The sequence below is a fragment of the Carettochelys insculpta genome, chromosome 15, assembly GCF_033958435.1.
Source record: "Carettochelys insculpta isolate YL-2023 chromosome 15, ASM3395843v1, whole genome shotgun sequence".
Lineage (NCBI taxonomy): Eukaryota > Metazoa > Chordata > Testudines > Carettochelyidae > Carettochelys > Carettochelys insculpta.
The window spans coordinates 31,894,889-31,921,436 of NC_134151.1; the positions used below are offsets into that span (position 1 = coordinate 31,894,889).

At 45.0% G+C, this 26,548-nt stretch overlaps 2 protein-coding genes across 5 annotated transcripts in view; one reads left to right on the forward strand and one right to left on the reverse strand.

Moving 5' to 3' along the window:
* Window positions 1-10,465, forward strand: part of HMGXB3 (HMG-box containing 3) — a 28,269-nt gene extending 17,804 nt beyond the window's left edge. For all 4 annotated transcript variants that reach the window (XM_075009786.1, XM_075009787.1, XM_075009788.1 and 1 more), the window contains exons 13-20: window positions 554-681; window positions 1,272-1,403; window positions 2,996-3,180; window positions 4,458-4,677; window positions 6,124-6,257; window positions 6,714-6,830; window positions 7,337-7,546; window positions 8,267-10,465. In XM_075009786.1, the coding sequence (XP_074865887.1) occupies window positions 554-681; window positions 1,272-1,403; window positions 2,996-3,180; window positions 4,458-4,677; window positions 6,124-6,257; window positions 6,714-6,830; window positions 7,337-7,546; window positions 8,267-8,737 (1,597 nt within the window). In that variant the 3' untranslated portion in view covers window positions 8,738-10,465. The remainder of the gene's footprint in view (window positions 1-553; window positions 682-1,271; window positions 1,404-2,995; window positions 3,181-4,457; window positions 4,678-6,123; window positions 6,258-6,713; window positions 6,831-7,336; window positions 7,547-8,266) is intronic.
* Window positions 10,466-11,305: 840 nt separating this feature from the next.
* Window positions 11,306-26,548, reverse strand: part of CSF1R (colony stimulating factor 1 receptor) — a 33,644-nt gene continuing 18,401 nt past the window's right edge. The window contains exons 10-21 of the mRNA XM_075009393.1: window positions 24,201-24,313; window positions 21,046-21,172; window positions 20,361-20,465; window positions 19,929-20,039; window positions 19,210-19,372; window positions 18,292-18,383; window positions 18,028-18,137; window positions 16,833-16,955; window positions 16,549-16,660; window positions 16,095-16,194; window positions 15,152-15,257; window positions 11,306-14,195 (exon numbers count right to left, since the gene is read on the reverse strand). Coding sequence (XP_074865494.1) covers window positions 14,064-14,195; window positions 15,152-15,257; window positions 16,095-16,194; window positions 16,549-16,660; window positions 16,833-16,955; window positions 18,028-18,137; window positions 18,292-18,383; window positions 19,210-19,372; window positions 19,929-20,039; window positions 20,361-20,465; window positions 21,046-21,172; window positions 24,201-24,313 — 1,394 coding nt within the window. The 3' untranslated portion in view covers window positions 11,306-14,063. The remainder of the gene's footprint in view (window positions 14,196-15,151; window positions 15,258-16,094; window positions 16,195-16,548; window positions 16,661-16,832; window positions 16,956-18,027; window positions 18,138-18,291; window positions 18,384-19,209; window positions 19,373-19,928; window positions 20,040-20,360; window positions 20,466-21,045; window positions 21,173-24,200; window positions 24,314-26,548) is intronic.

Here is a 26,548-nt window from a genome sequence, read left to right on the forward strand (position 1 = left end):
GCTTGAAGCTTAACCATAAAACTATTTTTTTTTTTCCTTCTATTGAATGACTTGTCTCGCTGGCCCTTTTGCTACTTTGAAATTTTAGGAAATAGGGTTTGAGTTGTCCTTAGCTTTCTCTGGCTGCAGATGAAAATTTCACACACAGCAGGAGAGTTCTCTGGGTTGAGTGATCATTAAATCTAGATTTAAATGTTATCTGACATCTGCCTGTGGTTGCTAATCCCGTTTTATTTTTCCAATCCTAATGCTTTGTGAAGCGCACAGGGAGGCAAATGTGACGGATATAAGGAATCTAGATGTGCTGTAATGTGTTCTTCCTGATCTCATTTGGTTGCTGGTTAGAGTGCTTGCTGTGTGGATCCTGTTGTGATGGGGTGTGCATCAATTCTCAAAGTTTAGTCTAGTTTTGATTCAGACTGATGGTTGGGAAAGCATCTCAGCAATCTCAGTTGCCTTCCTATGCCTTCCCAATAGTGGCTGGGGAGCTTGCATGCTAGTGAAATAATGGTGTGTTTTGTTTTGTTTTTCCTCCCTTGCTTGTATGTTGCAGTTCTCTTGCTGGTCCACAAGAGTGCTGGTTGCTGACAGCTAACAGGTTACAGGTGGTTACTGCCCAGGTCAAAGTGTGTTTGAATCTGCAGTGTCTGGCCCTGCATAGCTTCACTGATATATACACAGGTAGGAAAAACAAACGCTCAGTGGGTTAATCTAGAGAGCCCAATATGCAGAAATCTAGGGCTTTTGAACTATGATAGAAGTTCCTCCTTCTACACAAAAAGATTTCTTCTCTTTACCCTACCAGGTGTGAATTTCTTGGATTGAGAAGTGTGCCACTGCTCATCCTCTTGCATTACTGCTATAGGTTAGTCACTGTAGTGAGTGCAAGCACGCCCCACTTGTCTTTTTATACGCAAGTTGTAAAGAATTCATTCTGGGTTGCAGACCAGGAGCATCAAAAAACTCAAATGCCATAGGCTTCTCAGTCTTTGTTGGCTGACGGAACTGAAGTTCATCATTGTAGTTTTGTAAAGCAGAGCAGGGCTGGGTGGTGTTACCATAAAGGCAAGATTCAGAAGGGCTCTAATTCTGCTGTAGTGCAAGGAGAGGGAATAGAAACCTCAAAGCTTTTCTAGACTTAATGTATTTAACCTTCTAGATCAAACTCAGCATGGGTCATTTAGCAGTGAATGTGTTTTGTTTTGTTTTTTATGTGGATTGGAATTCTCAGTCTTGCCCAGTAATTTCTGTATTTTTTTATTAAACTGCAGGTCTGTTCAATGTGGGCAACAAGTTGTTAGTGAGCCTGGACCTTCTGTTCACCATCCGAAACCATATCAAACTTGGGGAGGATCCCAAAGTGGCCGTTGGCAGTATCCTGGAATCTGTGCAGGAGCAGACTGGTAAGGTGCTGACCTTGCTCTTTCTCTCAGCAATGGCCGTTAAACATTTGACCTCTCCCTACTTTGAGAATTATGTGAAAGGGCATTTGGCTTTAATTTCAGATGGAAGAAGTTGGTGATTGCCATTTTTATAATCTGACAAACTCAGTCCTTTTGATGATTAATGTATTTCTGTTGAGTTGGGTGGAGCTTTGGTTTAGAGAGGTTTTTACTATGTGCGTTTAAAAGATACTTGAATTATCTGTTCGTATCTGGACCAGCGGAAAAGGCTTGAGTTAGCAAACAGTCAAATGTATTATCTGGTGGCTGCCACCTACTGTGAAAGGGGAAAAACTGTCCCTTTATGTGTTTCACCTGAACTCTACTGGCTCCATCCTAGTCTTCCCATCATACATCATCCATAGCACTCCCCATCCCCGTCCCCAGGCATCCTTATTGTCTTCTCTGCAGGAAGGAAGGGCTACTCCTTTCAGTGGCGGTTTTGGGGGCAAGAGAAGTGTTGTTACTCTGGCAGCTGAGGGTATAAAAGGAAAAAGAGGAACATGAGAGGTCTGGGTTCTTTGTTCAATCAGGTGAACCAGGAAGCTGGCCTAGAGACCATCTAGACTGGTGAGTTCAGGCTGAGAAAGCAGCAAGCATCCTAGGGCAGACTGGAGGAGAACTCTTCGTGGTTGCCTAGGGAGTGGGTGATTGGAGCTATGACATGTTACATGCTGGGCAAATGGAGGTGTGGTTGGAAGTGTCCAGGTGACTGGGAAAGCAATATGGCATCAGGTAATAGCTTTCAGGAAGTGTGAAAAGACATCCTTAGCCATAGGCCTGTGATTACTCTGTTTGTGTTATCTTTCTGTACACTTATTTATTCAGCCTTTGGTAGAAAGTGGCCATATAATGCCATTTAACTTCCTCCTTTCCAAGCAACAGTATACATGGGTCTTTACTTCTTGAAGTGCTTTAGTTAGGGGTTACTATAGTTCACATAAAACAGTGTCCTCCTTAAGGGTACGAGGGGGGAAGGTTTTGCTTTAAAGTGGATTAGATTGTGTCTCCGCATCTTGTTTGCAAAATATCTTTGTCAGTTGTCCTGAGCTACTGGTATTTGTTTTTGAGTGTGAGTTTTATGGTCCTACTCTGCTCTGAGGAATCCAGGAACATTGTGCCCCTCTCTCTTTCCTGGTACTGTATAGCTACCTCTGAGGGGGTGGGTTTTTTCCTGACCAGTTATATCAGCAGTTGAGTTTTGTAAAGGGACAAACACTAAATCCTAGAAGTAAAATTGCTTCCAGGAACCTGCTATACATTCTTTGATGTCCAGCCAGCCTTGGAAAGTACCCATGCCAGATCCTGACTTGACTTGTGCTTGGGCTTTTCAGCTGGCTGCTGAGACATTTAGGACTAGGTCTGAAAGGGATTTCAAACACCATTATGATCAGTTCTCCACAAAAATGTCATGGAAATAAGTCTGTGGAGTGTTTTCTGTTGGTGACTAGTGGGCTACCTCTCTCTTGGCTTTAGGAAGTGAAAGCTGTGTGAATGCAGTTTGAGTAAATCGTGCAGATGGTCTCTGAAGTAACCTGCTCTTTTCCTCCCAGAGAAAACTCTGAGGCCTGAGGAGCTGGGTCAGCTCCAGGAGTTGCTGTGCAATGGCTATTGGGCCTTTGAGTGCCTCACTGTCCGGGACTACAACGATATGATCTGTGGAGTCTGTGGCATTGCACCCAAGATTGAGATAGCCCAGAGGAATGCAGAAAACGTCCTGGCACTAAAGAACGTCGAGGTAGATTGTCACAAATGCTCCCTCCAGCTTTTAACGTGTGTCTCTGTTAATAGCGTCCTACTCCTGAGTAAGCTCCATGTGTGCACTCACTGGTTAGGTCCTCTTTGTGGCTGGGTACAGAATTCCTGGTCCTTCCTTTTGGTTGTCTACTGTTGGTTGTATCCATCTGTGTATTCTGTGGGCTAGCCCTAAGGTGACTTAAAAGGATACCCCAGAAGGAGAGGGAACAAATCCAGCTATAAGAGAGGCCCCAGGCTGGCTTCTTCATAGTCCCTTTGGCTGGCTTCCCTGAAGGCCAACAGGAAAGTCTTCTAAATCAATGAGAATTGTGCTCTTTTTGTTCAGAGGAGCAGATCCCAGGACTTCTCTTTGGGCCTCTCAGAAGAGCTCTAGAATAAAACACAGCAAAATAACTTTCAGCCCTCCCTGGGCTTGAGCATCTCATCATCTCTCTCTTCCTCTGGGGGCTTAATGGCCCCAAGACAGCCTTTCTGGAGTCCAGCCACTTGTTCCAGGGATCCACTGTAGAAGCTAGCTCCACTCCTGTGGTTTAATTCTCTACCCACAACCTGGCTCAACTACTTTTCTCTGCAGCTAGCCCCTAACTGCTGGACTTCATCCTTTTAAAGTCCTACACCCAGCACAGGATGGCAGGGCAGGACAATTAAACAGGGCTGGCTAACCCAAGGTCTCTTGGCCATACGTTTCAAGAAGAAATTTGCCCAATCTAATCGTGGAAATTCATAGTCATTACATGCAAGGGCTTTGTCTAACGTGAGTCTGCTAATGCTTAAAAGGAGCATGAAGCCTGACTCAGCTGTCCATATGTTTTTTCTTCTTTTGGGTGGGGAGAGATTTTTAGATAAGGAATCTGGAAATATAAGTTCTGTCTTCCTGATTGCACCATTGAGCCAATAGGATTCTGATATAATGGAGCTGAGTGGAACTTTCAGATCCTCTTGTGTGTTGACTTTGAAGCATTTTTCTGATTTTTGTTAGAAGCTGTTTCTTTGAGGTGTTATGGAATCTTTTAATAACACAAAGGGAAATGAAAAGTGCTATGTAGTAAACACTGTTCCTAGCTAAACTAGATTTGGTCTGAATCCTTGCAGGGCAGAAGGGTCCAATCCCATAGTAAAGAGGCAGGCTCCTTTTCCTACTGGACAGTGTGTGTGTTAGTTTTGTGGTTCTGTTTCAAGTCCCAAGTAGATATAGAGCTGTTTTATAAACAAAGCATGTGTACTGGGGGTTATATGATGTCTTCTCACCTCTGTTAGTTTACCTGGCCAGAATTCTTGTCATCCAGCGAGGTAAATGTGGAAGATTTCTGGTCCACAATGGAGACAGAAGTGATCGAGCAGGTGGCGTTCCCGTCTAGCATCCCGATCACCAAGTTTGATGCCTCTATTGTTGCCCCCTTCTTCCCACCACTGATGAGAGGAGCTATGGTGGTTAACACTGAGAAGGACAAGAACCTAGATGCTCATCCAGTGCCAGGTAACTCTCTGTCATGGTGCTCCTATGGCTGCTTTGGCTAGAGTAGTTTCTGTTGTAGGTGACCCATCTGCAGTTAAGAACTAAGGATTTCTTGCTGTAAAGAGAAGTACTTGGCTGTCCCTGGTGACATCTTTAGATACACCAAAGCAGAGTTGGGGGCACATAGGTCAAAGTTTGTTATTTTAATTATAAATTCCTAATGGGGACTTGCTTTACTTAGTGAAGTCTGAACACTTAGCTGTGGTCTGCTAGAAATAAGCTACAGGGGAATTTAAGTGAACATCCCATTGCTCTAAATAGAGGTGCATTTTCCGAACATTACTTGGAGATTAGTCACTCAGCATTTGATGAAGCTGTTGGAATGCTCTTTTGTGAAAACTTGTAATCTGTAGCTGCAGGCGGTACCTATTCTGTGCTGTAGCTTTGACACCAGAAGGGGGAATATCATGGGTGGGTTTAGGGACTGGAAGGAAGACAAATAACCAAGTGAGGGCTGTAATGCAGCTTCAGTACTGTAACCTAAATTTACTTCTGGTTAATGCTGTTGGGTCAGGCCATCCTGTGTTTGAGTCATATATGACAATGAGCCAGGACTGAGTAACTGCATGAAAGTTGGATTCCCCATTATTAGCTCTTTCCTTACAATTCAGGTAAGTGGAGACACTGAAACTTCACCTTGCATTGGAGAGAACTGACTCCCAGGGCAGAACCCTGCAGGGATACAAAACTCTATCTGTATCCATATCTGTAAAAATGAGCCATGGATATCTGCACCCACATCTGCAGATAGATACCCATGGGTATCTATCTGCAGGGTTTCAGATGCAAAATTTGTACCTGTACCTGCAAAAGTGAGCCACAGATATAAAGTGGGTACCAGCAGATTTGCAAGGAGCATTGACTCTTGGAAATGGCTGACTGGCTTAGGAAAAGGCTGCGGCTGGGAGCCAGCAGTGCACACTGGACAAGCAGCATGCAGGCCTGTGTGGAAAGAGTCATGGAAACAAAAATGACGAGGTAGAGTTGGAGCTGCAGAGCCAGCTCTTAAAAGAAAAAGGTTTGCAGTGCTATGGAATTGCAGCAGACTGGTTTGCAAGCTTGTCTCGAAGTTCGCTTAATACTTTTAGTTCTAACAAATTATGTCAGAATATTTGGATGCATGAGTGCCTTGGTTCTCCTGACCTCCAGAGTTGGTGCTTATTAAATGCTGTGATTCTGTTAGAACCCAGAAACCTCATTAGAAAAGCAAACATCTGCTTTTCAAGAGCTCAAGATCAGGCTGGGCTTTGCCTTTGGTTCAGGGGTTTATGTGTATTCCGCCTCTTCAGTGCAGCCTTGCTGACATCCCTTGTGTTTCTGGGTTATCCTTCACCCACTTCTGGAGAAACTATGTGGTGTCCTTTCCTTTCGGAGGGTGGATGTTGAGAATGCTTTCTGCTCCTGCAGGCAATGGGAGCGCTTTGGTGCGGCTGCTTCAGGAGGAATCCTGCAAAGTGGAGCAGATCGGCTCTTATAGTGAGGCAGAGCTGCAGCATTTCTTGACACGGTGCAGCATCCCCTGGGGGGCAGCAGACACAAAGGTAACAGGGCTATTCCCTGTCTCCCCCCACACCCACCCTTGCCCCTTCCCACTAGTTTTGGAAGGGGAACCATACTCCTCCTTTCTTGTAAGACAGGAGGAGGTGGCTGTTATTCAGAACAGCAATGTGAGAAGTAACTTTTCTCTCCACTTTATTAAAGAAGGAGGGAAGTGGATTAGAAATGAGTCCCTGCGGATTACAGGGTAATTGACATGTGGTTAGAAAAAAAATTCTAGCCTGGTGGGTTGGAAAATTGAAACCTATAATTATTCTGTCATGGACTTCTTGTCTTGGAGTTGCTTGTCATCTTCATGGTACTGAGCGAGGAATTAAGACTGTTCCCATGCTTAAAACATAACTTGTTTGATATTTCACTTACAGCCATAACTTAGGCAAGTCACAGGCTTTGATTTCTAATTTAAATGTAGGCTTTCGTCTTGGTCTCTCTGTTCTTAGGAGCAGCTGTGTTACTCCCTCCTGGCTCTCTATGACTTCGTACAGAATGGGGCAGATGCCAAACAACCCCCTGTCCGCCACACAGGAGGCAAAATCTACAAAGTGTGCCCACATCAGGTAAGGCAGACCAGAAACTGCTTATGATTGACAGATTCTTAGACAATAATTTGACAGACACATGGCCTAGCACATAATGTGGTGGGTTTTTTTTTTCCCTCTTGGAAGAATAAACAGGAGGAGGCTGAGAGCAGACAGCTATTGAATTTTGGGTTCTTATTCTCCACACTCAGGTGTGAGGAGAGATGAGCCAGGTGTTCTCTTGAAAGTGGACTTTGCTTTCCAGCCATGCTGCTTAGTAGTAAGAAAATAAGACAAGGATGGTTGGTGTTGAATTCTTGACTTTACCACTGATGTGTAAATGATTGTTTCTTATCTGGGAAGGTGAGAGAGAAATTTTAAACAAGACGTTGCCAAGTCCAGGTAGTTTTTAGCCACACTGAAGAGAGGAAGTGTAACGATGGATTTGTTCTGTATTCTTTGTTCCTTAGAAGTTCCCCTCTCTCAGCTCTAGTGCAAAACACCAGACCAGAAATTCATGCTTGTCCTCTTCACTTTCTTCCGAGGTGGTGTGCGGCTCAAAGTACATTGTGAGAGGGGAAAGTGCCCGGGATCATGTGGACCTGCTAGTCTCCTCACGCCACTGGCCACCAGTCTATGTAGTGGATATGGCTTCTTCGGTGGCATTGTGTGCAGATATCTGTTGCCCTGACCTGACTGCCCAGATGTGGGGGAAAAGCCAGGGGTGCTTCTCTGATCCCATGGAGCCCCCAGCGGTTAGTTACATTATTCAGTCTGTTGTCTGAGAATAATGGGAATTTTCGGTGTTGGTATCTGTACTGTGTGGTGTGCATTTAATGAAAGCTTTAAAAAACGTGAAGAGTGATTTTATTTATTTTTTCCATGCAGCCTTTTGCACTAGGCTAATCTTGGTATTTTGACCACAGCTTTCTGCCTATTAAGATGACTGAACTTTGGAAATGCGTTTCATGACCTGCCCAATGCTGTGGCTTTGCTGACGTCTTACGTATTGCTCCTAAGGAGAGTTACAGACCAATTGTAATGGCTGTGTTGCATGACACTCGCACTCCTCAATAAGTCACTGTATGACCAGCACAGTCTAGCGAGTGCCATAGCTATCCAACACACAGGCAGCGGGGATGTGCTGTACAACGTTCCTTTCTATGTCTGTCATTACTCGCCTGATAGGGAAGGGAGGCTGTGGAGTCAGTGACCGTTGCTGATCTGTTGTTGATGTTTTAAAACTGTGTGAAGGTGGTGGGATGTATGGGACCATCCTCCTAGCACTTTTGGGGAAGACAACTTTATTTGCTTACTTCCTGCCCCCAGGTTGTCCTTTTGCTCTTTAATTCAGGGAAATTTTAGGGTCTTATAGTATTTTTTGGACAAGGCTTGGTTGAGGGAAGCTGCTAAGTATTCAGCTCCTATGTATGCACTCTTTTTTTTTTTTTTTCTCCTCTCTCTCTCTCCATCAGCGTGTGTCCTGCCCAGAGCTGTTAGATCAACACTACAGTGTAGATATGACTGTAGCTGAGCACTCTGTCCAGCATCCAGTCACCAAATCCACAGCCCGCCGAATTGTTCACACTGGGGCAGAGACCAGCCAAAGTGATCCAACATCTCGGCACCACTCCATCTCACTGTGCCAAGAGCTCGAGCCTTACAGTGCCATCATCACTGCCATCAACGACAGCAAAACCAGCAACGTCCGCCAAAGGCCCATCACCTTCGACAACGCAACCCACTATTACCTCTACAACCGTCTGATGGATTTCCTCACCAGCCGGGAGATCGTTAATGGGCAGATCCATGAAATCGTGCAGAGCTGCCAGCCTGGTGAGGTGGTGATCCGGGACACACTGTACCGACTGGGAGTGGCCCAGATCAAGACAGAAGTGGAGGAGGAGGAAAAAGAGAACCAAGAAGAGGATGGAGAGGCTGTTTAATAAACGCCTCTCAACTGGTGGTTAATCCCTTTCTAACCATGTGGATGGGTGTGTTGGGCTGCTGCAAGCTCTTGGCAGACTGGCCACGTTTCTCTGAGGTAGTTTTGAGGGTTGTTTTTTAAAACAGAGAAGCTGTGATACTGCTGGCTTTGACTGCTTACACTGACCAAAGAGCCATGTGCTTCCAGAGGATCATGATTGCTGCTGCGAGCAGAAGTTCTGTTAACATCCTTGCTTGCAGGATAGGATTCCCTTCCAAAGTGCTTCTGGGACCTTTTGCATTTGTCGTGCAATGTGCTGTTCTCACACAGGGCTGGGTGAAGTGGGGTGAAGGCGGGAGGAGAGGATAATTATTTTCCAGCCCCTGGGAATGTCTGAGATGTAAAAGCACAGGGTTTGTAAGGTTTTTCCTCTCTCTCCCTGGATCTTGTTTGCTGACCTTGTTAATATTGATACAGGGTTGTATGAGAGGGAGCAGGAGTGATAGAAGAAAAGCATATGAAAACTCTGCTCTAAACAGATTTGCATATTACACTTAGCTTCCTGCTTTGAAGTCACACCTGCATCTGCCTGTATATTCAAAAGGGTCCTCTGGGGTGGCCTGCTGTTTTAAAATAGTCACCTTTGGATAGCTTCCTGGGAGGCGTTAGTGCCTAGGACAGAGTTAAAGAATCATGTGGGGTCAATGTTCCCTGTTCTGGGTTCATTAACACTGTGGTTTTGCAGGTATTTATCCTGTGGAGAGGTTTGAGTCTGAATTTCTAGGACTCTTAACTCCTTAACAGGAGGAACAGTAATTATTTAGTCCTTGATGGTTATCGGCATTACCTAGGAGTTGAACCTGATGGGGTTGCCTTTGACTTGGCTAGCCAAGAGCTAACAAACTTCTTGAAGGGCTGCTTGAAGCTGTCTAAGGCAACCCCTTTTTAAACCATTGAGACACTCGAATTCCATACACTTCTTTTTGGGCACTTTATTCTTTTAGCTGTTACATCCCATTCGTGGACTACAAATAAAATTCATATTTTCTGCGATTGGGGCTGAATGGCAAAGGACATGTTGTGCAGCAATAATGAGACAATGAATGCAGTGCAATTGGAGAGGCCAGTAATGAGAGAGTTTTTTATAATCCTCTTCCTATGAAGACTGTGGCTGAGAGGGCTGCGTTCACTCTGCTTTCTGGGCCCTTTGCAAACTGTGGTAACCCATCCTGCCATTATCCTCACAGCGCTGTAAAACTGAAATGGGTCTCATGCTATTTATACACTGCTGTGACTATTTTCCTTTGAGCCTTCTCAGTCCCTGTTCCTTCTGGTATATTTAAACAGCAGCCCAAACCCTGCGTTTGTAAAGCTGCTTGCATTGTCCACTGATGCCTATTCTCTGCTGCTGGCCATAAATCTGCAAGTACGTGTTTAGTCCGGCTCAAACAAGGGAGAAAACGGGTTATTGGAGTAGTGGGAAAGCAGGACAACTTCCAGGAAAGCATTTTCTTGTGTGGTCAGAAGACTGGATAAGAGACTTGTGGTGTGGATGAAAATTTCCTTCTGTGAAGGGGAATCTACTGAGTACCATACTGTAAACCTAAATCTATTAAGCCTGAGCAAATGCAGTAATTATGGTTTGGGGGTTTTCTGTTTAAAAATATTAATTTATTATTGAAGACATTAGTGACTTTTTCAGTCAGTGCTAAATTTTAATAAATTATCTCCAATTTTTTGGGTGAAACTGTATGGCCAAGTGAGTGTTTTTTGGCTTTTGACAGCCTAAGAACTGATAGCCAATGGGAAAAGCTTCTAAATCAGCTGATTCGAGCCAAGTGGTCTGACAGGTGCGTTAGTTGTGGTGCTGGCACAGAGGCATGCCAGCTTCTCACAGCCACATGAACTGCAGGTGCGGGCAAACTAAGAGAAAAGTTTTGGCCTTTTCTGCAGTGCTACAGTCTGAAAAGCACAAATACAAAAGCTACCTTGGCTCCTAACCTCTAAGGTTTTCCGAAAAACTACATTTTTAAATACAGTTACGGAGTCACACCTATAATTGGCAAGAAGGCAGCCTCTGAGGTAGTCCTGTTCCTTAACTGTAAAACATGTCAGGACCAAACATTGCCCAGCATTTCAGATGTTCCTCTGGGAGACTTATGCATCATCTGCTGTTCTGGGGTAAACATGGTATTTTTTTTAAAAAACTAACCTTTTGAGTTCTCACTGATGCCTGCTTATCTTCATGGTGCTAGCAGTGGAGAATGAAATCTATGGTGTGTATTTCGGTTCACTGTACAACAGGTCCAATTCATTTGTGTAACTCCGCTGACTGTTATAGGATGACTGAATTAGCGTCGGAACGCTCCATGTGAGAAGGAAGTTCTCTAAGTGCCAATGAGCTAAGATGCAGCATTGGAGAGAGAAAGGGTTGATACAAGTTTATTGTCCTACAATTGTGTGTATTGTGCGGATAATGAAAAAGCTTGTGGGAGGGAAATTGCAGCAGGTGACACATATCTCATCAGTAAGCCTCTCCTTCAGTGCTCATGTGGGCTTTTTTAATCATTTCCTTTTCATCTTCAGCTTTATGCTGTTTCAAATGTGCATTGCTGTGGAACAGATCCTGGCAGAGCAGTGGATGTAGAGAGGAACCTTCTTCCTTCGGAAACTTGGAAGGCCATTGCTATCCTGATCTCTCCAATATTATGCTAGCCTATCTGCGTCAGTATCCGCTCTACCCAGTGCATGGCACAGGTACATACCATAGTCTAGTCTATTTTCTTCCCCATAGTGGTTTAACTCATGAATGAAAACACCCTGCAGTTGCACCCCTCCTCCTTACTTCTCCCGATCGTGGCTAGGCCTCTTGACACAAAAGAAGTCGTCCATTAGCAAGTTTGCCAGCTTGTGATCAAATCAACATTCCATCAACTGGCAAAAGGAGTGAGTTAGATACTTGAATAATTATCCGAGTAAATCGGTAGGGTCTAGAGCCAGGGTGTTCTGCCAGTTCCGAAGCCATAGCCACTGTAGTGACCACTGTTCCAGCAAACTAACAATATTTATTCTGAAAACATGATGATTTTTTTTGCTCAAGCAACTATGCACAAGCAACCGGCCCAATACCCAGGTGTGGCTAGTATATTGGACACTGTGGGTCTAGAGTGACTAGCTAGGCTTTGCCTCTTCTCTGACACCCAAGGGGAGGGGAAAAACTCCTCCTTTGAAGTCACCTGGAGGAAAACAATTAACAATATTGCTGTGTTAATCATGTTAGTTTTATTTTTGTCATCATGCTGACCAGTAGAAATGCATGAGCGTGCATTTAGTGGCAAGGAATACTTTATCTTTGATAGAGGATTCAACCATGTAGTGGGTGTAAAGCTTAATTAAAAATGGCCCACAAAATAAAAGTAGTAGTCTGATAAAGGCCAAATTATGCAGCAGCTATTGTGCAGTAACATTTGCCTAAGCCAGGTCAGTGTATATACGCTATCATGAATCTATTTTGGCAGCGAAATCAGGTAAGACTAACATTAGTTAGCAATTCCCTTACTGGAAGTCTTACGCTAATATGGAATAGTTAAGGCCTGACCAAATTCATGGTCAATTTCATGGTTATAAGATTTCATGAATCATCAATGTCATGATTTTTAAGTATTTAAATCTGAGATTTCACAGTGTTGTAATTGTAAGAATCCTGAAACGAAAAGGCACTGTGGTGGGGTCACAAGGTTATTGTAGCGGGGGGTTGCAAATACAGTTACCCTTACTTCTGTGCAGTTGCTGGTGGAGAGTTGAGTGCTGGCGGGGATCCTAGCTCTGAAGGCAGAACTGCTGCCTTCAGAGCTGCACCGTCAGGCAGCAGCCGCCACTCTCCATCCCCTCAACTCTGAAAGCAGCATCAGAGGAGTAAAGGTGGCAGGGTATAATATTGCCACCCTTACTTCTGCGTTGCTGCTGGTGGGGTACTGCCTTCAGAGCTGGGTAACAACCAACAGCTGCTGCTTTCTAGCTGTCCACCTCTGACGGCAGTGTAGAAGTAAGGTGGCAATACCGCAACTGCCTAAAATAGCCTTGGAAACCCCCTGCAACTCTTTTGGGTGAGGCCACCCAATTTGAGAAACACCCTTGTGAAAACTGTATAGTATAAGTAAAAGCACAAAAGAGCCCAAATTTCACAGTGGGAGGCCAGATTTCATGGTCTGCGATGCATTTTTCATAGCTGTGAATTTGCTGGGCCCTAAGAATAGGCTGCTGTGTAGAGTTAGAAATCCTGAGTAAAACAATTAAAGATTTAGAAAAGCTCCCTGTGAGGGCACTGGGCCCTAGCTTATGGAAGAAAACAATCTGTATAACATTATCAAAAATGTAAATATCTATATTTAAAATAGTCCCATAATGGTTTGGTACAGGCAGTAGTTGCTGAATTGCTACATTGATTTTTCAATAATTCAAATGTAATTATCGAATGTGCGTAATGCTGAGCTGGTTCCAGATCAATATAAAAAGCTGCCACTCTTTCTGTGATGGGAATTCACATTCCATGCCTTGTTTGAAGAGAGCATGCCTGTACTTCATATTTCACTGGAAGACTTTTGTGCATGTGATTGGTATGATTCAAAGGGACTGCCATCAACAGAATATAATGCAAAGTGTAGCTTCAGTAGCAGTTTGGGTGAGGTGCGGTGCAGAGCACTCAACTCTCCTGAGCTGGGAGGTGGAGGTCTGCCACCTATGTCATGCTAGAGAGAAACTTTTCAGCTGTAGTTAGTACTCTAACATGCATGGATGGAGGAGAGGGAAGGAGGAAGCGTACCAAACAAAAAAGCCAGTGGTTTCGCGCTCTACCAGGCAGAGCTGTCTTGGGGAGCTCAGGTGGTTTGGTTTAAAGCTCTTGTGCACACAGGTGCACTCTCGCATACAGAAACACATTATACACCAGTACGTATCCATGTAGAACAAAACAAGTAAGAAATGGCTAGCATGGAGTTAGGAGCTGCTTGTCAAGACAACTGCATCAATGGGTCTGTATGTTACCAGTGTTGGTGAGCGATGCTAACGGGGGGTCTGATGCTCTTCCCATATGCATGGATCATGTTTAACGTTCCTGGTCACTTTGAGCTATGCTTTAGTTTGACTGTAAGGATCACACGTGAGTGTTGGGTCATAACTCCTCTAAGGATGCCCTTTCAATGTGGGGGAATTCTGTGATTCTTTCACCATGTCAGAAAGCACAGAGATAAGGAGAACACTGAGCATGAGGAACCTGCTGTCTAGCCAAGAGTGTGCCCTCATCCTTTGCAAACCATTGGAGACCCACACAAATTTGACCTTAGAAATTAACAGAACTGGTAATTGTTGCTCTTCAGAAGTGGCTGGCTGCTGTCTCTTTGCTCACAGGACTCTTCGCAGCAGTCAGAGGGTTCACACACACTGTCTTCCTCCGAGCTACTGGGGAGGTTTGTATAGTCCTTGAAGTAAGAAAAGGCAAATAAGTTTCAGTCCCTTGAGCTTCCTTAGACTCAACTGTGGCCTAGTTTTCTATATCATTTGGCATAACGGAAATTCTGCTGCTTTGGAACTGGGGAGACATCATTTTGTGTAGATTTATATTTGTGGATTTTTTTACTGGGTGGAGAGGGTTGCCAAATTGCCTTTGATTTCAAAAGAGCTGGGTGTTAGGTTAGTGGGTAAGGCACTACCTAGGCATTAAGCTGTCCCATATGATCGGTTAATATTCTATATGCTGTTGATTTTGCATCTTCTGTGGTATGACAGAAGCTTGTGCTATAGATGGCAAAGCAGGGAGGCTGTTGCGTTGAGCAGTCCTTGCATATCTCCAACTATGTACAGTATGAAGTGATGTATAAAGCCTTCCAAGCATTCAGTTGATTTTACAAGCTATTCCTGGTCAGGCAAGAGTCTAGTACATTTAAGTGCTGGGCAGCTGCTATTGACTTGGTGTCTCCTAGAGAACAAGTAAGTGCTTTCTTCCGGGTCACTGGATAACTCATGATACAGTTCATGAGATACAGCAGCTCTTGCAATGCTGCTTCCACTCCACATTTGGAGTGACACAATACAGTAGCTACAACCAGTTGCCTGTGTGAAATGAATGCAGATCTGAGGCGTGGACACGTGCACAATATGTAGCTACTAGCATGGTGGCTTAGCCTTTTTCTTAGCACTTAATTGTGGTGCCTGGTGCTGAAATGAACGTACAACCTCAGAAAACAAGTGCTGTCCGTTCACCCATCTGAGGGGTAATTGGTAGAACTTTGTACTGCAGTCCTGTATCTGTTTGGATTTTCCACCAGCACTGAAATGTGTTCTCATCTTTCAACCAAAACAAAGCAACAGACAAGGCAGGCCCCTAGATTGGGGTGAGGATAAAGGGAAGGTAAAAGCAGTTGCGAGAGTGTCTCACCTGTTCCTTGTTGGCATCCAGTTGCTTTTGAATGAGTTGGCATATCTGGTCAAAAGTGAGCCGCTGGGTGGGCTGCAGATTCCAGCATGCTTGCATGATGCGATACCTGCAGCATCAAAGAGCAACAAATGTTAACTTCACTCTGTGCAATGGGCATGCTGACGCAGTCAAAGGCTCTCCCAGCGAGCTGTAATTGGATGAACGTCCTTCATATCTTTGGGCCTGAGCCATTCTTCACTCTCTGTGCATGCTTACCTTACATGCTTGAGAAGAGTAATTAAAAAATACTGTTAGTGTGCTTTTGAGTTCCTCAGATGGAAGTTGCTCTAGGAGAGCAAATTACAGAATCCTGCTGGAAGCCTGAAGAATCAGCAGCCACACTCTCATGCAGTGCTCTCTCTGACTTGCTGCTTTACAAGCATGGACCGAATACAGCAGCTTGCTTTTCTTTTGGCTACAGGAATTTGTGTTTACACACCTATTTGGAGATGGACTTTTTTGGATAAAAAAAAAATCCTGAATATTTACAGGGTGTAGATATTATGTCTCAGGTAGTTTCTACAGAGTCCATTTCTAGAAAGACCCATCCCTGCATGCTGTTGCATTCAGCAGAACTATAGCTAGAGCAATGACGTTACTGCTTGTAGCATTATGTGCCATCTTGAGAAGCACAATGACCAGGATCTAAGCAGAGCTGGGTCCAAAACAAAACTTCAGAACCAAACACTCCCAAACTGGGTCCTGTTTGAAATTGGGTGGAAACTTTATGGCTTAAGTCTATCTGAAGAGCCATAGTAATTTAATTATTAACTTGCGACTGGTATTGCTCGTTAGTCCTCTAGGACCATGAATAATTATAGTCTCCTTTTTTACTACCGGTTGTGCCTGCTCTCCTTGCTACCCAGACATTTCCAGGGGGCAGCAATTTGGCTGCTATACTTACATTTCCATAGGAGCGAAGTCTGGTCTGGCCATCTGATAGCCCTGCTTCACCATGCTGTAAAATTTGCTGTTCACCAGCATGCCAGGATATGGGCTTTTACCTGCAACCACGACAATAATGAAGGTTTGGTTTAGAGCACAAGTACTAATGATGGATCTCTCTGACAAGCTTATTGTGCAGCATGCTTTTGAGTGGTGATGCAAGAGTTTGTATGGATTGTGTTCTTTTGTGACTGTGGAGTACAGTTACTATGGCAGATTGACAGTGTTGATTATCATCAGCAAGTACCAGTCATTTGTAGGGCTGGTGTTTCAACAGTTTGCTTTGCACGCATCTTCCCAAAGTTGTTTGTCAATCAGCCTTTCCTGATCCTATATGTTGCCTAAAGGCATTTGTGTAGTGGGAGGTGATATAGGTTGATGTATAAAGAGAACACCAAAAGAGCCTTCCTTACCCAGCGAGAAGATCTCCCAGAGGAGGATGCCATAGGACCACACGTCACTTTGCACTGTGTATATACAGTCAAAGATGCTCTCTGGGGCCATCCACTTCACTGGCAGACGGGCCTGCAAGGGAAAAATGCACCACTCAGGACAGCTTGCCTCCTTATGCTACAATTCTAGTCCTCTGTCTTTAGCTTTGTGGCCGCCTCCCCCTACACCACCACCTTGCCTTTAAGGGCCCTGCATCTCACCTCCTGTTAATATTCCTAATACTGGTACTACCTCAGTTACTTACATTGCCCTTGACGACATAGTTTGAATCATTCATGATGTCCCTGGCTAGTCCGAAGTCACAGATTTTGGCTACTCGTCCATGGGTCACTAGCACATTCCTTGCTGCCAAGTCCCGGTGGATGCACTAGATGAAACAGATGGCAAAAGAGCATCTAAATAAAATACCCTGCTGGAGAGATGAGACACTCAAACCTCTGCCGTCCTTCCCTGTCAGAAGGTATTTGCCTGCTTCATGGCTGTGGGGCAGGTGAAATCAGGAATCACTGTAGCCTGTGCATGCTCTCTATTTGTGTCCCTTCCAACAACTTATTTTCAACATAAGCACTGACCTATAAAACCAGACCGCTGACCCTTCCAACAAAGTATCCCGTGTCTCACAGCAACAAGTAGTGGAGAGTAAGGGGTTACATCCCTGACTATCTTGGCTAATAGTTATTGAGGGACCTATTCTCTGTAAATTTATTTCAATCCTTTGTTAACCCAGTTCACTCTGCTTCACTCTTCAAACATTTGTGCTGTAGCCTGGAATCACTCAGGCCTGCCCCTATGTGCCATGTTGGTGGAGACTCAGTTGCACTGGTCTTTGCAGAGCATGTCAATGAAGAACAGTCCATAGATGGGCCCATTTTTAAAATATTTATAACCAAATTCAGGCAGAAACTTCAACTGTTGCTTTCTGTTCCTTTTTCCTGGGGAAAAAAGCTATGTGCAGGACAGTGCAGAGCTTAAGTTACTGACCGAAATTAAAACCCGGAGTGGAAGGGATGTGAAAATAGCACAACACATACAAAAATTCAGTTCTGTAATTCTGCATCGGTATAGCAGGTGGTGCCTGTATTGCCACAAACGCTCAAAGGGAATTAGTTGTCACTCTCCATGAAATGCAGACAAGATTATGGAATGAAATCTGAGCTGGCTACTGGGGGAAGCCACATCAACCAGGAAGGCCCATTATTCTGCAGCCCAAAAGTGGAAGTTGAATACTACAGGCCTCTTTGCTAGCCCTCTTGTTTGGGATGAAAGGGGCATGTGTCCATAGGAGCCGTTTACTCAGAAAGCTGTAGGAAAGAGGTTGCACCCCAGATCACAAGTCTGTTGCTATTTTTGTCCCTCAGATGCTTTCTGCTATAAGTTATCAGTGTTTCTTAATTAGCCTTAATTAGCAATACTTGTGCCAGAATTCCCTTTGCACTTACATTCTTTGAGGCAAGGAAGGCCATTCCCTGGGCCACCTGATTGGAGAACTGCAATAGGTCATCCAGCTCTAGGGGCCGAGCATCCTCCTGCTCTTCATCTGCACTCTTGCCTGGAAGAGAGGAGACCGCTCTATGGTTAACACAGGTCATCCTTCTGGCAGAAAACAGAAGTGCTGAGTGCACTGGCTCTTGGCCCACAATGGGGAGTGAAGCAAGTAGTATGCCTACCAGAATGGAGAGCCCAATAAAAGACTGAGACCATACCTTGTAATGAACTTCCTGCGGGCGTGAAGTCTGACGGCACAGGTCTCATTTCAACATAGGTCTCCAAACCCTGGCTTCCAAACCCACTGTCACTGAGTCAGAGAGAACCACAGAGAAGGGAACAAGTTGTAAAAGAACATTCAGGACTGTACCTGTCATTCTTTGACTGCAATGTGCCAAGCAAAGAAAGCACTTTGAGTACTTGTGGTGTTGGGTGTACTTGAAAAGCTGAACTGCTTAGCAAAAGCAAATAGTGATCTTTTCATGTTAGACTGTGCGTGGGAGCATTCAGCAAAGTACATTGTAACTACCCTTTCTAGAAATGCATTTTTCCTGCTGTAAAAGGTACTTCTTGAATCAGTGTGACTGGCGACATCTCACTCTGAGACGTGCAAACAGTGGAATAGTTTTGACTCAGTAGCTGACCTGGGGGTGGGGAGCTGGAGTGGACAAAATGGACAAGAAGTGTGAAATCACACTGGTGTATAAAACATTGTATGTAGGTAGTTTTCAGACATGTCTGAAATGTGCCAGTCACAATTATCTGTGTCCCCAGTCCTGGCCATGTGCATTCTGGTTTCAGAGGTTTTTTTTCCCTAAATTACCTCTACTTTTATTCAAACACTGAAGCATTTCTATAAGTGAGTACCATGACCTCCCAGCCTTATGCTAATGAAAACTTCCCCTTACTTATAGTCAGGCACTGGCATTTTACATAGACTCATAGGATTGGAAGGGACTGTGAGGTCTTCTAGTCTAGTTCCCTGCCCTCATGGCAGGACCAAGCACTATCTAGACTTTCCCCAACAGATGTTTGTCTAACTTGTTCTTAAAAATCTTCAGTGATGGAGATTCTGTAACCTCCCTAAGTGGTTTATTCCAGTGTCTGCATGTACAGTCTTTAGTCTTGATTCTTACCTTCGGACATACTTCTTTCCCAGATAAATGTTTTTGTAATCAGCCATGCTATCCAGGGAGGAGTCAAGGCTTGAGTCTTGGATGATTATGGACTCAGCCTTCTTCCGCAGGAAATTCAGTAGATCTCCATAGCGACAGTACTCAGTGATGACCAGGATTGGGCCTAAAAAACAGGAAGTGGTGTTCACTAAATGGTGACTTCATTGCATCCCCTCTCTCTTGGAGGCCAGGCTTCCTCTTTAGAAGGGCATGCTTGGAAATGTAGGGGTAAATAGGCACCTGAGCACAGCTAGAGGTTTGGTGTGAATCTCCATCTCTAGTAGAAATGGTAGACTGTAGCTTCAGTCAGGTATGGGTACATGATCTATGGGTCTTCATGCTAATGGTCCCTAATTCTTGCTAATGGTCCATGCTAATGGTCCCTACTGAATGAGTTGGGCAGCTCCACCAGCTCAGGCAGACAGACTAGTTCAAACATCGCTTAGGGAGCTGTCTGAAGAAGAATGAAAAGCCTCTACTGGAGTAGCCACAGTTTTAAGGACAGCAGAGACCATTATGATCATCTGAGCAGACCATCTTCTTGGGACTGTAAGGGAAGTCAGCTTAAAAACTGTCTAAACTCCCTGATGTTCTCTTGGGGGATGGTGTTGTCTCTAAAAACAAAATTCAGGAGGATGTCTACTGTGGACCTTAGTGGCAATGGTGCCATCTCATCCTACCTCCGTAAGTACAGGCTCCCAGCAGGTTAACAATGTTCTCATGGTGGCCCAAGTGACTCATGATCTTCAGCTCAGACATAAGGGCCTCCTGCTCATCTGCGTGGGCTGTTGCTGAAATCAAATGTGAAAAGATTACCTGGAGTCTGACATAGAATAGGGACAAGAAGAGGTGGGGGGAAGAAAAGAAAAAGAGTGGGGGGGAGGCAGGAAAGGGATGAAAGAAGAGAAAAGGACAAGCAGAAAATGGAAAAATGGAGAGGAGGAAAGAGCTGAGGCACGATGAACAGCTATGGCTGCCTTGGTACAACTGGTGCCTAAAAATGTGCATTTTAATCTATTATTGGCAACCCATGCAACAAGCACCTCCTAAATTCTGTGCACACGAATATGTGTGCTCAGTGTGTCTTGCCCTGCAGTTGACTATTGACTTACATTTGAGCATCTTCACGGCCACTTTGAGGACAGCATCTTCCTTCCCCAGCCCAAAAGCAGTGGCTTCCACCACTTTTCCAAATGCTCCTGCTCCCAAGGTCTTTCCTACAAAATAAATGTGCTTAAGAGAGCCAAACAGACAAACCAACCCAGCAACAAATCAGTGATGGAGATCTTCAGAAGAATTGCTTTGGATAGACTGTCCAGATGGCTTGGTGTGGCATGACAGCAGCAGAATCCTGACAAGATGCAGAACAGGTGAGCATTAGGGAATCCAGGACACATGGAGCTCTGCCCATATGAATGCAAGATTCAATGGGAGGGAAGGCAGAGCTCTCAGGATGTGAATGTGCAGACATGGAATTGGTCTAGCTGTGTGTGTCAGAAGAAGTCTGTAGAGGGTGATCTCATTCTGAAAGTGTGAGCTTGCCCTTGAGAGGATGGGACAGTCATATCACAGTAGCTCTGTATGTGAGAGCAGAGGGGCAGTATCCTGTTGTTTCTAGTACTACATGCAAGAAGATGGGAGCATGCAGATAGGGGCTTTATGGTATTGTTCAATCTAAGCTTGTATGCAAGAAGACTTCAAGGGTTTGGACACCATCAGCATCATTTTAGCATGGCACGCCAGAGACTCTGGACCTGCAAGCTGACCAGCCCCTGAGAAGCTCTGAGCATTTCTCACCAAATTGCAGGTTGTTCCTGGGGAACTCCCACTTCTCATTGTAAGGCAATTGGGTGGGGTCAATAAAGATGTAGTTATTCCCTTCGCAGGCCTCAATGATCTTCCACCGCACCTGGTACTTCGGTTTCTGTAAAGATGAGAATCTGATCAATTAAGATTCCTGTTCAATAAGGCTCTGTAAAACCAATGCCACTTATCACAATGACTTTAAATCTCCACCACACTCCCTTCCCAGGGGTATCAAACTCCTCTCACGTAGCTCTGTAGATTTTTTTATGGAGAAGCTGACTTTTATACCAAAATGTGTATCTTGCTTTTGAGTGTGGGGAAAAGTGACAAACTGGTTCTCAGGATTCTAACTTGCATCTTTCTGGCTGGTCATGCCATCTGATTGTCACCACTCTTGGCTGAATCTTAAGGACTATGTATTCTACTAGCTGAGTGTGACATTTAAGTTGGTGGTCCCATTTTTCTCCTCAAGCACAGCAGCAGCTGCTGTTCTCTGTCTGCCCAGTACAAGCTTCTTAGAGCATCTGGGGACACAGCGTGAGAGCAGTCCCACAAATGGAGGAAGCAGATCTCTAGAGGGATTGGGCTGGGCAGCAGATGTTAAAATAGCAAGTGCTTTCATTTCAGTGGAAATCTCTCAAAGTGACCTGCCCGCCTCCCCATTGCGTTCCTGAACCAGTACTGCCTAGGGCCCGGACTCTGTTGTGCTGAGCACAGCCCTAGTATGCCTTTTTTTCCGTTTAACTTCGCATTCCTTCTCTTCTGCCAGAGCCTGATTCCAGCAGATGTAAACAGGCCAGGCCAGGGAGAGCAAGCTCCTCTCCGAGGTGGGCAGAAGCAGCCATCAGCTTGATATGGTAGTTGTCATGATCATGTCATAAGGATGAGGTGGGGACCAGGCTGGTGTAAGGATATAGAGAGAAAGAGGAAGTGAAACAGTTTGGCACTGGAGTAATCTGTGCTGTTTATCCCCAGGAGTAAAGGGGAACAAGAATTCTCCTCCGTCTGTGCAGTAAGATGTCAGTCTTGTCTTTCCTCACTAGTACCAGGCGCAGAGCATACTGGTTCAAAGCAGGCCAGGGTCATGATTGTTCATTTGTGCCCAAGTTGCTGGATGTGGAAATTTTTCCTCCTCTGCTACTTCCTTGTCCTTATGTGGCTGGACAGCTGCAGACGAAGGTGAGTCATCCATATTGAGAGCTGCTGGGCCACAGGCAAGAAAGAGAGCGGCTGAGGTAGATGGACATACTGTAAGGCCAGGACAAATGCTCTTTGTTTTCTGGCTGGACAGTTTTCTCTCTTCGTCCAGAGCCAAGGATTTAACACATGTATCCCATGACAGAAGGCAGCAGCAGGTCCAAGTCCCCAGAAACGTCTGCAATTAGGGTAGGTTCCACCTGGTATCCTCCTGCATTTCACACATCAGTGGCATGCTGCTTGCTGTCCGGTCACCATCTGCCCTTCACGCCACGTCAGTGGCTGAAGCTTGTTCCTTCAAGTTAGGGGAGAAGCTGGAGCTGAGGTGCCATAGAACTGAAGGGAGCTTTTCCTAATTTTGTGGGACTTTACCTGCCAATCACCCAGTTAAACGGGCAAGGCCCGGGGGGTGAGGAGTTCAACAACTGGGGATAAAACTCCCTTTTGTTCACTTGCTGAAACACATGCAGCAGGGCCTATAACAAGGTCTGTTCATGAACAGACACACACACACACGTGTGTGTATGAAAAACCCTGCCATGATGGGAAAAGAAATTCTGGTTGCAGCAGTTGTGCAAGGAGGGACACTGTGTGGTTTGTTGTAAAAATCCTACCGCTGATCTCCCCAAGGCAAGAAACAGCTCTGTTGGGCAAAACAAGGGCTTTTCCTGTGTGAAGATAGCATTCCTAGCATCCACTTTTGCTATGGAAACCAGCTATTTAGTGGAGGAGACGTGGGGGGAACCTGAGGCAAAACTGCAAAAGTTTTGCCCTCAGCGTATTTCAGACGACCCATGCAAAGCACTCGTAAGAGTTCGCATCTGACCAGTTCAAAGAAGCAGGAGCTAGCTACCACCTTTGCCTCGGTGTTCTGAGTAACATCCGGCACCCATTTATGACATGGGATGAGTCACTTGGCACAGCAGCTTGTACGCGGGGCGGGGCTTTTGGGGGTTTGCCTCAGATTTTTACTGGTATTGAATGACTAAGAGGTTAGTGTTAAGCCACATTCTTAGGGTGAGAGAGGGGGCTTGAGGCAGGCACTGAGGTGGAATTCCTGAGGGCCCCAGCTCAGGTGATGTCAGAAGTGCAGATCTGCCTCCATTTAACTGGGTATAGCCTGACTGGGTCTGCTGTGCTCTTCTATAGTTCCACCCTCAACCTGCCTCTGTTCAAGGGGCTGGAACAACCCCTACCAGCATTTGCCAAGTGCAGGATGGATGCTCCCTACCGAGAGTGCCCAGTGTGGATGCAAATGATTGAGAGGGGGTTATGTCTTGTACTCTCCCTCTCCCCATTATTCCCCAAATAGGGGCAGACACAACCCAGCTTGTCACCCCCATGTCCCCCCAAATAATAGATTAAAACAGGCTTGTTGAAGGGCGAGGGGCAAGGTGAACATGGGCCTGGTGCACCAAAGGAGTTGGAGCTCTCTGCTGCTGTGAGGGAGTGCAAGGCTATCTGCCCTAGGCTACACCCCTTCCACACGTGGGCACTCTCCCCACCAGCTTCCAGGGACACGGAGCCAAGATCCCCGCCCATCTTGCCTGAGGACTTGCCGAGGCTATTGGCCCTGCTCACTGAAAATAACATCAAATAGAAGCTGAGTCCTCGGTTCCCTTTTCCATTGCCTTTGCGGCAAACCAGCATAGCTGGCTGGAACCCAGAGCCCGAGGGAGGAGGACTTGGTTCAGGGACTGGTGATCATTCCCATATCTTAAGATGGCCCAGCTAAGAGCTAGTGGAGCTTGTCAGCTCATAAGTCCAGCTCCTCAGGTTCTTAACTTCCACTGATGGGAGATGAAGTTAGGAGCCTAAATACTTCTGAGGATGTGGCCCTTGGGTGAACCTACTGACCACATCAGCGGGTAGGGGCAGTGCTGTGTAGGTCGATATTTCTACATGGGTTACGTTCCCCTCTCACTCGGGAGAACAGGAATCCATCAGACCTGATTATATTTGAACAGCAGAAAGACGAGCAGCAAGAAAAGCAGGACCAATGTTGCCATAGAGATGGAGAGAATGGGCTTGAAGAGCTCATTTGGGAGCATCAAGATTCTTCCTAGAGAAACAAAGGAAAGTGAGAATCAGACCTTCAGATTTTTATCTCCCTTAGAGCATCATCCATGCTAGGATTTTATCCACCAGCTATTGGCTCTAGAGTCTCCCTGTACATAATTAGACAGGCAGCCCCAGAGCTGAGTGCTCTCCCTAAAGGAGTTGGGATGAAATGTTTCAAGATAAGAATAAATTGTGCCACAAACTATATAATAATGGAAGAGGGACAAATAACCATCTCAGCCCACCCTTTGATAATACCTGAGCAGCTCCTGCGATCCACATTCAGTAAGAATGAGTCAGAATCAGGAATGAGTAAAAGATCTCGGGCTTTGACTCAGAAGGATTAATAATGAATGGAGCTTATTAGTTTGTCTGCCTAAGGCCAACACGGTCCTTTTCCATACCGCACATTTTCTAGTGTTTCTATTCACATATACCTCTGTCCTGTCTCGCAGCTGGAAAATAAGTACCACAAGATGCACTTCCTTTGTTACACTAAGTACTAGTGGAGGAACAGGACTATCATTCAGTCCTTAGTAGAATCAAGTGTACTTATAAACCCACAAAATATAACCAATCGTACCATCTGCATCTCAAGCATCTTGTATAAAACTCTACCCTGGCACTAATATGTATATAGACCAAGGGGCAGACTAAAAAAAATCTCAGTTATGCATTTGAACTTGTCAGCATTTTATTTACAAATGTAACAACTAAAAGCAGGCTTTTCTGCCGAACAACTGGCATTATGGGATGTCCGAGGAAGGGCATTTCCCCATCATCTCCACAGGTTAAAGTTCTGCTCAGCAGCCTGCAACTTGAAGTTTCACTCTGGACTAAATCAGCAAATCTATATAAATACTTGAAAAATGGTATGGCACGTTTTCAGTCTTGGGTGCGTGTGGATGCCCTCTATTGGAATTTGATATTCAGATGCAATCATTTCTTCTGTCATTGGTGTTGTCTGCTTAATTAAGTGAGTATAACCTAAGTATTGTAGTAATACAAGTGTAGAGTTGAAATCTATGGGTCTCTGTATGATAGTGTCTAAGGTAGGGGATAATTGTGTTGATGCATGATCTTCTCTCTCCCAGATTTCACATGCTTAGGAGAAGAACGTGTAGGCTGTGTCTACACTACCCCTCCCTTTCAGAAGGGGCATGTAAATGCAGTGGATCGAAAATGCTAATGAGGCACTGATATGAATATTCAGCACCTCATCTGCATAAAGGCAGCCACTCACCACGCTGAAAATGCTGCTTTCGAAATGCAAAATAGCTGTGTAGACAGTGTTCCTTTGAAAGGAAGCTGTGCTTTCGAAAGCGCCCTTCTTCCTGAAAAAAATTAGGAAGAAGGGTGCTTTTGAAAGGGGGGCTTCCTTCTGAAGGAGCCCTGTCTACATGGCTATTTTGCATTTCAAAAGCAGCACTTTCAATGTGGTGAGTGGCTGCCATTATGCAAATGAGCTCCTGAATATTCATATGGGTGCCTCATTAGCACTTTCGATCCACTGCATTTGCATGCCCCTTCCAAAAGGGGTGGGGTAGCGTAGACACAGTCATAATGCGGTAAGACCTGTCCTTCGAACTCCTGTAATACTATGGGGCCAGAAGTGAAATTTTCCCACACACGGTAGATGTGGCTGGAAATGCCAATGTGAGTGGACGAGGCTATGTCTGCTCCGCAGGGTTTTTCAGAAGTACCCTATTTTGACATTCTAATGTCAAAATAAATTATTTCTGAAAAGAGCATTCACAATGCAATATCATTTTGAAATTGAGCATTCACGCTAGAGAGCCCAATTTTGAAATAAGAGCAATGATGGGATGCCTCCTTGGAGGCCAATTACGTCGTCATTACCCCTGCTTACTAAACACTGAGTCAATGTTGAAACTGAAGTTGGTGGCGGGGGTGGTGGTGAAAATCATTCGTTTTTGTGGAGTTACTATTTCAAATTAAATGTTCTGTTTTTCCAGGATAAGCAGCTTTGCGGTGTGGACATGGGGTGCCCCACTGGAAAAAAGGAGTATTTCCAAAACACAAAAACAAAACACCCTACCACAGCCCCGTATACACAAACCCTCAGACGTGTGTCTTTCCTTCAGAAGCCACGTTAGGACCAAGAGAAGGCCAGGCCATCCTTGACAATGATCTTGATTTCACTAGGTTTGGATTCATGTGGGCAGTTTTACTATTTTGTGTGTAATTTCAGGAATCAGTCCTGCATCTCTGATTG